Source organism: Leptonychotes weddellii, chromosome 14 (assembly GCF_054177405.1).
Source record: "Leptonychotes weddellii isolate Sample4059 chromosome 14, ASM5417740v2, whole genome shotgun sequence".
Taxonomy (NCBI): domain Eukaryota; kingdom Metazoa; phylum Chordata; class Mammalia; order Carnivora; family Phocidae; genus Leptonychotes; species Leptonychotes weddellii.
In genome coordinates this window covers 48,659,043-48,669,363 of record NC_138382.1, presented here as the reverse complement: position 1 = coordinate 48,669,363, position 10,321 = coordinate 48,659,043, and the positions used below count along the sequence as shown (strand labels likewise).

General features: G+C 48.4%; 1 protein-coding gene across 4 annotated transcripts in view; it reads right to left on the bottom strand.

Annotated features, from left to right (window-relative positions):
* Window positions 1-698: 698 nt before the first annotated feature.
* Window positions 699-10,321, bottom strand: part of CLTA (clathrin light chain A) — a 20,771-nt gene continuing 11,148 nt past the window's right edge. Inside the window, exons 4-7 of one of the 4 annotated variants that reach the window (XM_081803185.1) lie at window positions 7,643-7,754; window positions 3,229-3,282; window positions 2,091-2,126; window positions 699-1,129 (exon numbers count right to left, since the gene is read on the bottom strand). In XM_081803185.1, the coding sequence (XP_081659311.1) occupies window positions 958-1,129; window positions 2,091-2,126; window positions 3,229-3,282; window positions 7,643-7,754 (374 nt within the window). In that variant the 3' untranslated portion in view covers window positions 699-957. The remainder of the gene's footprint in view (window positions 1,130-2,090; window positions 2,127-3,228; window positions 3,283-7,642; window positions 7,755-10,321) is intronic. The other 3 variants (XM_081803186.1, XM_081803187.1, XM_081803188.1) reach the window with 3 other exon arrangements.

Here is a 10,321-nt window from a genome sequence, read left to right as displayed (position 1 = left end):
GCTTGAATGGAGCACAGTGTCTTAGTGGTACCTATTGTGTAGATCAGTATGGTCCAGAACTTTCTGTGATGATGGAAACGTTCTGTGCTGTGCAGTTGGGATGCTACCTAACCGTGGCCATTGAGCATATGAGATCTAGGGCTAGAAATGTACTTTTATTTAAATAACCACATGTGCTTAGTGTATTGGCCAGTAAGGCCTAGTTGAAGGATTTGACAAGTGAAATAGGAACAGAGTTGCTAGGGCTGGCACAGACCCCCATGTGTACTGTGGGAACCCAGAGTAATGGGACTAGCCACACAGTAACGCCACCCTGATTCAGGTTTACTGACTGAATCTGAAGGAATAATATATAGCCAGAGAGACCCCTGTTGAAAATACTATCCAAGACCTTGAAGTAGGGGACGGTGGCAAGAGCCAGCTGGGAGAAAATGTCTGGGCTGGTGAGGGGATTCCCAGCTCTCTCAGCTGGGCAACGAGAGGTTAATTTTTAGCCACAGAACTTCCTTTTTCAAATGGAAACTTCCACAGAACCCTACTATCAATTGTTGTAACTTGGAGCTCTGAGTTCGAGGCAGGGGTGGACACTCAGTGGCTGTGCCTCTGCGGTCCTAGAAATGGTAACAGGAAATTCTTCATCCCTTAAAAATCTCTCTCCAAGCTGCAGCAGGTCTTGAAATCAGTAATGAAGCTTCATGTTTGTTTGAAACAAATTTATTCTCAGAATAATGCACAAAAGTAGAGGTTGAGGCTACCTTTGGGAGGCTTCCCCCCCTCCTCTCTGGCTGCCCGGGAGAACAGAGCTGAAGGAAACATGCAATCACAAACAATGATCAACTCGAAAGACAAAAAAGGTTTGGTCCAAAAGAACTCAACATAATTAATCCAATTACTGTGAAGAGCTTCACTGAGTAGGATTAAGATCTCGCAGATGTAGTGTTTCCACAGCGTGGCTCTTCAGTGCACCAAGGGGGCCTGCTTGAGGGAGATGAGGACAGAGCGCATGCGGGAGACGTCTTTGGCCTGCTTGCTGGACTTGGGGTTAAAGTCACAGAGCCGGGCCACCCGTTCCCACTCAGTGCCTGGGGACGACTCGTCTATGTCGTTTACAAAGGCTTCTTCTGCTGCCCTGGAAGCAACAACACAGTATGTTGGTTTAACGCAGAATCCCCCCCGTGAGCTACCTGGCGGCTGCCTTGTGACAGAAGTGACTGCCTCTTCATGCCTGACTTCCTGGCGTTCTGGTTTTCCAAAGAGGAACAGCCCCTGGCTCAGGTCAGACTCGGGAGCAGACCTGTGGCCAGTTCTCCTAGGCACAGGGTGCCCGGACCGCTGTGTAAAATGTTGGAATACAGGTGTTTGGTTCAGGGCTCACTCTCTGTCAGTACAGAGCGTTAGAAAAGCAAGTCCTTAGCCAGCTATGCACTGCCTTCAGCAACAGGAGCAAAGCAGCAGGCCGGTCAGGAATGTGCACAGGAGTTGATGGCGGGCTCTACTGAGGTTCAAGTGAATTGAGAGGCTTCTCAAAAGCCCACTGCTCATTGCACGATAGCCTCTGGATTTATTCCTAAGACCGTAGAGAAACAGGGCAAATCAAAAGGAATTCAAGACACAGCTCCCATGCGAGCAGGCACTAGAGACTAAAGCCATTCTGGAAGGGTGTTTGTTAGGACATTCTCCAGTTGAGCTGCAAGTTGGCCATTTTCCCTCCAGCCAGGTGCCTTGGGCCACTCAGGGCACGCTCTGGAAGGGCTGGGTGCCCAGTGGCTAAAGAGCCCATCAGTGTTAGCTGCTTTTGGGTAGGAGGCTGCTCCAACATTCTTTCCCATCAAGGTCAGCCCACCCCCAGCTGGGAACTGGTGGGAGCTACAGCCTGAAAGGACAGCGGAAAGAGGCGGGAAGACACACTATATTCATCTACTCCAGCAAGCATCACGGGCGAAGCGAAAGCGATGGAGATGACCGGTCTGTGGGGACGGAGGGGTGGCACGCTCACAAGGATGGCCGTGGCAAACACTGCTGCAGCCCGAGCCACTACAACACTGCGACTTCATGGCACACACACGGGCAGTGAGAAAGGTTTACTTAACTGTTCTAGGCTGTAGCAAGGATGGTTTATGTTTGTGCTTAAAGGTGAAGAGAAGAAAAACGAGAGAAACTTTAGGTCAGATATAGAAAATGAGAATGAGCTCAATGCAGATGGTCAGTAAGCTAGACATGCCCTTGCCACTCCATCTACACCTGGGAACGTGCAGCTGGCTTTGCTGGGCCACCCTGCTGCCCAGCAAACCCAGACTCGACCTTTCCAGTCTCCAGTTCTACTCCAGAGAGAATGTGCAAAAATCAATCCAACAGCACCTGTAAGTCCAGCATTTCACAAATCTCATTGCAAATGCATCTGGGGACCCAGGAAACCCCGCTCTGTATTCTAAAGGGATGAACATGTTGAGGTCACAGGCCCTAAGATAAGATGCTCTACAGACATGAACCTGTCGTCCACCCTTCCCGCCTATGGTCCTTCCTTCTACCCTCATCTCCCTTACATCAAAATGGAGTCCTAATTTTTGAGGAAACAGCAAGCATTGTTTCCAAGTCGTCTTCAGCAATACTGCTTTGAATACAAGAGTCCATTGTTTTTCCAGAGAAGATGCAGTTTTCTTTGGGGGAAAAAGCCATCGTGGCCTATCAGACAGCTTTGGCTATCCCGACCTTAAAAAGCTGGGGCTTCTTTGTGCCAAAGTGGGCAATTTCCCACATCAATAGAGAAACACAGGATTCCTCCCCACCGCCCCCCATGAGACAACCTCCTCTGCTCCCAAGGGAGAAGCAACCAACCCCACATGTTCTTCAAAAGGACCAAATGTAGAAAGTGCTGCCCCACCCTGGCTCCCAAGCAGGGGGCAGCAGTGGTGGCCAGCAACAGCTTACGAGCCCACCCCAGTCCCAAAGCCTTCCCCAACCAGGTCACAAATGACCCACACTTTAAAAGGGAATCCACTTCCTTCCCTCCAAAACCCCAAATGTGGAAAAAAGGCCCTCAGAGTTAAAGGGAGTCACGCTTCTACACGACAATCGATGGATCATATCCCCAACCTTCTAACTCTTAGGCAGTCCCCAGAGTGCCAGTTTGAAATAATTTAGAAAGCAGAACAACTTGTGACATAACAGGAGCATTAACTCTACACAAAAAGAATCAAAACAGGAAAAAGAATTAGTTTTGCAACATACACATAACCAATCACGTCAGCGAAGGGTTGTTTGTAGAAAGCTTCATCTGCCACCCTAGACAGCAAGAGGTCCAAAAGGCAGGCAAGCAGGCAGGAAAAAAGAGAGAACATTGAGAAGCAGAAACATCTCAAATCCATAATAGAGGCACGACTGTGCTCTGGGGCGCTGCTCCCAAGGCTGAGTGCTCACCCAGGGAGGCTTCAATTCAAGCGCTGGAGACTCCAGCAGGCAAGGTTCCCCATGGGCCTACCCCCGGGGATTCTCCCAGGTGAGCCCTGCCAAGCCCTTCCCGGCGTCATCCCTGCCACAGCGAGCAGGTCTCGGCACCCACTTCCAGGGAAGCCCTTGTAGAGCTACTGCGTCCACTTGATCCAATCCTCAACCCCAGCAACCTAGGGCACCGTGTTCTCATCGACACTTTACAGGTAACAGGAGGCCTGGACAGGAAGCCCCTTGCTCAACCCCAGGTGGCAGAACTCCCAAGCAAGCCTGCCTGGCTCTTTTCACCGGACAGTAATGCTGCCCCCCAGCTGGCGGGTGCTCAGGAAGCCAGGCCACCTTCCTGCAGCCTCCGGCAGGCTCACAAGGCATCACGCTACGCGCCAAAGCCACTTCTGTCTTGGATTTCCGACTCCTGCTTCCCCGCCCTGACTGAATAGGATCACTGTTCAGTCATCTGGGAACAGATGTGGTCATTTCAAAATCCCCACCTTAGAGGAAAAAGTTGCTGGACGCAAGTGGTCTGGTGCAAAGAACTGCAGCCAAGAGTCCTGGCTCTGGCTTCCTGTCTGTCCCTGAAGATGCTGGTCTGCTCAGTCCATGCCAGATGGGACTGCTGTCACAAGGTGCAGCCCAGGAACCAGACCTTCACTTAATCCTAACTCATACCATACATGGGTCAAAATGGCAGGCCTCTGGGACAAAAAGGAAAGCGGGGGGGGGCATGCTGGGTGGAAGAGTTTCCAACTCAGGAGACAGGCTGGCTTAGACCTTATTGGCCCGGCCAGCCCACCACAACCACTGTGGGTGGGCAGGGAACCTCCCTCCAGTTTTACCCTGTCCTTCGCCAGGTTAGTTTGGGGCAGAGAAGTAGAAGGGACATTTTTAAGGATGATCATGCATGCTTATTAACCTAGGCTCCCTTATTTGAAGGGAAATTCTAGTAATTTTATTTCGGTTTATTTTTATTTAAACTCACACACAGCCTTCCTTCTTTCCCATTTTGGTTTATACATAGGTGGTGGTTTGTGGAAATTTAAAGAAAGCAAAAAGAACAGCCTGATTGTAACTCTTAAGTCAGCAGGGAAATAGTTGTTTGTGGAGAGAATGAGTGGGTGGGAAAGGAAAAGCAGGCCAGCTTGTAAACCCATAATCCTTTTAGTTTACACAAAGGGCTAAACGTAATCGATTTCAAAGAAAATAAAGGTTGAATGACTACGGTGCAAGGCATCACTAAGACAACAAAAGCTTGAATGGCAGGCTTCCACTCCTTTGCAGCTAGCCCCAAGACTATGGAACTGTCAGTGACAGCATAGCCCCATCCAGGTATAGACAGATGGAGCAAATGGGAAACCATGATCACCACAGGCGGCCCCTCTAGCTGTTTGTTTTTCACTCATCAGAGGGGCCTGAAAGCAGCAATCCTCAGGGAAGCCTGAGGGAAACGGGGGGGAGGAGGAGGAACGTGGGCCTGACCACAGGGTGCTCAAGCAGTGACCCACATAAATAGCGCCCAGTGGGCGTGGAAAAAATATTTGCCATCACGGAGAATCAGGGGTTCCCCAAACTTTTATAAATCTTGAAAGATAAAAAGTTAGCACCAGAGCTCCCTGTAAAAGGGGTAATGTTTCTGTCACGGTTTGCAAGGGCACATGGTCTGGGGCTGGTCTCAGGTCCACACTGTTCTGACTGGCTCCCATGGAGTGTCCCCCACCCCCCAACAGGCTGTCACTAATCATTCACGGCTCTTGTGCAGCAATATTTGGGCCCCGAGTTGGGGTAAAAGGAAGGAGATGCTAACTGCAGAGGAACACCAGACTACAGATGCCATGAAGGCAAGATCTGCTGACTGTCATTCGCCCACTGCCCAGCACCATGCCCTGCACAGAGGTGCTTCTGAGGTTTTAGGTCAGGGCATCTGAAGGCAGGAGGCCTGATGATACACTCATAGTAACAGCCTTTGCTCCCCACCACATCTCTTCTCTCAAACTGCTTGCTCTGCCTTAGCTCTGTAGGCCACTTAAACATCCAGCTGCTGCACAAGTCATCCAGAGGAAGACCGATACTTGAAAGGAGCACTCTGTTTTCTCCTGAGATTCACTATTTACCTATAGACAGCTCTTTTACATATATAAAAGGACTTACTCCTTTAGTCCCATGGGACGCCATTTAGAGAGTCAAACATGGAGGGGGAGTGGTCAGCGATGTCAAAATCTCCAGGGGAGGGGCTGTACCATTGGAAGGAGTCCCCCACGGTTGCTCTAAATGGCTCCTGCCCCAGCCCACGAAGAGTAAGTGGGATAAAGCGTCAAAACCATCCCTTCTCTCCTGGAACCCTGGTGACAAAGGCCAGTGTGCCACTAGTTTGACACGGAGTCTGCCCTATGCCTCAAGGTTTCTGCAAGGCAAGGGACCTGGTTTGGGAAAAGCTGTGCATTCTCTGTGAGTGGCAAGTGTAAGTCTCTTCCCCTGTCTGGAACTTGGGAGGTTCATCTATGAGACCATCCAACTCAACATTCTACAGTTCTAAGAAAGGTACCAAAGCCCTAAATCCAGGCCTGGAGGGACTAAACCTTAGAGACTGAGCTCCTTAAAACAGGTGTGCTTATTCGCTCCAAGGACAACGGATGCTGTATAGAGACAGCTCCTTTCTTTACAGAAGGGATACAGTTTAGCAAAACTGCATTAGAAGCCTATTCCTGACAGGCATTTTTTTAAGTCTGAGAATCTATATGTCACCCTGTTTACCTATCAGGGATCCTGAACAGGGAGGGTCAGCCTGGTTTTACCAAGTACTTCAGGGCAGAATGACTCATGGGCAACTTGCTAGGATCAAGGGGGCCTCACACAGGGCTTGCACAAAGCACCCACTCATCTCCCTTTAGAGATCTGAACTTGTACCTGGGGTCAGTCATCTTGAAGGAGCAGAGAATAAAGCAGCTTGGATCTGTCAGCACTTGAAACTGATCACAAGCTCAGGAGAAGCCCTGGTAGCAAATGCTCCCCCAAGCAACTCGACACCAAGAGCGGAGAGCAGTCCCCACCATACTTCTTACAGAGCTTCCCCTGTAATTGGAGAATACGTCCCCCAGTGGACACAGGCTCCAGCCTGCCATCTGAGGGGCAGCTGACAACCCAGGCTGGCCAGCCAGAGACCGGTAGCTGAAGCCTACCGCCCAGAACAGTCCATCTCTTCTGCTATCGTTGCCCTCCAATAAACAACACACTCTGGCTGGCAAAGCAGTCCATTCCCTCTTCGCTGACACATTTCCAAGAGCTACCAGAGGCAAGAGCACTTAAACCAACTTCTGCCTCTGAGGGCAGGAACCTATGGCTCTTTGCCCTGAAAATTACAAACACCCCCGGCTCAGTCTAGCCTTTCTTTCCAGTGAGGTAGTGGAGTGACCACGGAGTGAGAGTTGGGCTCTGAATCCAGCAGGGCAGGCGAGCCACTGGTCTCCATCAGGGCCAGCAGCACTGCCTCTACCTTTCTGTGAACTACTTCCAAGTGGACTTCAAGCGTGGAGTAGTCCAGACCGCAGATGCTGGTCAGTGGGGGTAGGAGAATGAACTTGGTTTCTCCCCAAAACTACTTCACCTTCCGTGAGTGAGTCCGTTCTGAAGAGCATTTTAAAAAAGTCAACTCAGGTTTTTCCTAGACACAGAAGTACCCAGAGAATCCTTAATTCTGAAGTCACCATGTTGGAACATCCTTGGCTACCTAATTACACACCCGGTTCCTGCTACCAGACCCCTTTGTAAAGCAGCTTTCAGAGGGCAGGGTTGTATTTAGGGGATGCAGCATGACCAAGTCTATAATCATCTCGAAAGTACTGAGATCCTGGTCTGTTCATGAAAGTGGCCCTTCATTTCAGGGTTACATTTCCACATGTGGATTTGATCCATGAAATAACCTTCCCTTTTGCCGTTTCATACTATTACAAGCAATACAGATTAACCGAACTCTTCGCTGAAGAGCTAAAGTCACTACAACTGGGGTGGCTAAAGGAAAGGCTGAATTAGGCTCCCAAGACCCAAGAGATTTGCAACCTTTATGTTTCAAGTACTTTTTCCAAAACCTGCAGAGACACTTCATACTACAACGGGCAGCACATGTCAGAACTATTCTGGCCGTCAGAAATGAATGTGATTCAACCTTGGAGAACAAGCGGTGCCAGCAGCCCCGGGGACTGACCTGTTGTTTGCTTTTGTTTTCTGTAGCTGCTCGTCCTGCCTCGCATACCACTCTTCTAGCTCCTTTATTGCTTTTTCTTTCCACTCTGCTTCTTGCTTCCGAGAATTGGCATCTTTGAAGGGAAGGAAAAGAAACACAAATGAAGCAAAACACAAACTGAAGTTTGCTCCATCAATGTCTTTTGGTCTTATTAAACTTACGGTGTGTGTGTGTATATGTGTGTGTGTTGGAGGGATAATAATCAGAAGGGAAGAAAAAGTTCTATTTCCCTATTTGTACATCCAGTCTCTGATCCCAGTTGTTTGACATTCTCTCTCAGTCCACTGACATCTTAGTGGATTCACCAGTTTTGGGGTTTCTTTTCAGGGTAGGGGAGAGGAGGATACATAGATAAAAGCCTTCGGGGGCACCAACTAGGGAAAAAGCAGAGAATTTTTTTTTTTTTTTTTAAGATTTGAGAGAGCGCATACGCACAAGAGTGGGGGGTTGGGGGGGGCAGAGGGAGAGGAAGTCTTAAGCAGACTCTGCCCTGAGTGTGGAACTCAACTCGGGGCTCAATCCCAGGACCCTGAGATCACCGGCTAAAATCAAGAATCAGGTGCTCCACCGACTGAGCTACCCAGACGCCCAGGAGAATTCTTTAATAATTATGCTGCCAATATTAGTTCAGGGTGGACCGTTGATATTAGATAATCTTTGAACAAAATCTTCTTAGAAAATGTAAGACCCCAACTCTGCCAGTCGATGGTTTTGTAAAACACAAGGTGGCACTCTCTTAACTGAACATGGTAGAAGCACTTCTATGAAGCAGAAAACTATTGTTAAAATTACCAGAGGTAGAGAGGATTCAGGTACCAGGGAACAGAACATAGATGTTAAAAGTTGAGGGGGACCACAAAACATCTATTCCTGCTTAGACTGCGGAGTGAGTTTGTGGCAGAACTAGGACAGAACTAAAGAAGCTCTAACGGAGAGGACTGCAGGGGGTTGAGGTGGGGTGGCAGAATCATTAGCAGTTATCCAGAAGGTTCTAGAATGAGAGAGAAAACAAACTTAGCAAGTTTGCCAGACTGGATTTTCAAATATGACAACTAGCTAAGAAGACCAAGTCAACAGATAGGAAGAGACAGAAATGCACGTCATAGCTACCGCTGCAGGTGACATGTGAAGTTACCCTGAGATTTCACCTGAAACACATTCTTAAGCATCCTCTCCAGCAGATGTTTTGTAACAGACCTCTCCCTTTAATCTTTACAACAATCCCGAGAAGGTAAACTCTAGACCCATACTCAGCACTGAGAAAAACTATAGCTCAGAAAGTTTGAGTAACCTTTCCTGAAGTAAGTAGCAGAGCTAAGATTCAAACCCAGGTCTGACTCTGAAGCTTACACATTCTTTCTTCATTAAGCTGCCTCCGAAGGGAGGGATGGAAAGGAAAACCTAGACAATCACAAGATGTGACTAGAAGGTGGTCACCAGTGATCCAGACAAGAGTCGGGACAGCGCAGAGCCAGAGCCCAACCTGTAACTAGCTCGCATCCCGGAGGAGTACAAAGCAGTGGTGGTGGCGGCGAGTGAAGGGAAGAAATGAAGCACTTTAGGGCATTTTTAGGTCCTTTCCAAGAATGTCTTACAGTAGCAACCTGCAGAAGGCTGTGTCTGTAACTACTGGAAATAGCTTGTTAGCAGCTAGAAACTCCCCCCAGAGTTTCAGATGATAAAGAACCTGTTACCCTGTTATTTAACTTATCAGAAGGTGACCTATCAATTTTTTTTTTTGAGAGATGGGGGGGGACCCACAAAGGGAGAGAGGGAGAGTCTTGAGGCTTCACACCCAGCATGGAGCCCAACATGGGGCTCAATCTCACAACCCTGAGATCATGACCTGAGCCACCCAGGCGCCCCACTCAGAATTCTTTTACTCAGATTTCCACTGATGAGTCAAGTCTATACAGCAGACTTCTAGTATGTGTCCGTGGCATTAAGTAGAAGTGGAATGGAGGGCGCTAGGATGCAGCGGGAGATGCTGTGGGCTGGCAGCGCATGTGGACAAGAAACCGAAAAATATTAAGGTTAAAATCTCCTTTTCAAGAGTGGTGAAATCACTTCTGAAACACTACTTTTTGATTGGAGAGTATTTCCTTTCTTTGTAAAGATTTTTTTAAAGTTTTAATATACTAGGAATAAAATAGCACAGAAATTTATCTCTGAAAAATTAATCTGAATAAAAATTGTAACCATCTGCACAGATTGTAGTTACTGCATAAAACCATCCCTTTAAATTGTCTTCTTGCTTTTATAGATTTTTGAAAAAAGTGACACTGGCAATAAGAATTTAGAATTCTGGGACATCTGGGTAGCTCAGTTGGTTAAGCGTGTGCCTTCGGCTCAGGTCATGATCCCAGGGTCCTGGGATTGAGCCCTGCATCGGGCTCCCTACTCAGCGGGAAGCCTGCTTCTCCCTCTCCCTCTGCTGTTCCCCCCTGCCCCCTGCTTGTGCTATCTCCGTCTCTCTCAAAATCTTTAAAAAAAAAAAAAAGTAATTTAGAGTTCTTAAATGCTTAGCTCAGTAGGACAAAGATCCAAGCGACAATATGATCTGCATCTGGGCATAAGAGGGAGGGAGGGAAGGCTGAAGAGTCCCCTTGGAGAGCAGGGCACACTGATAGCCATCTTCTT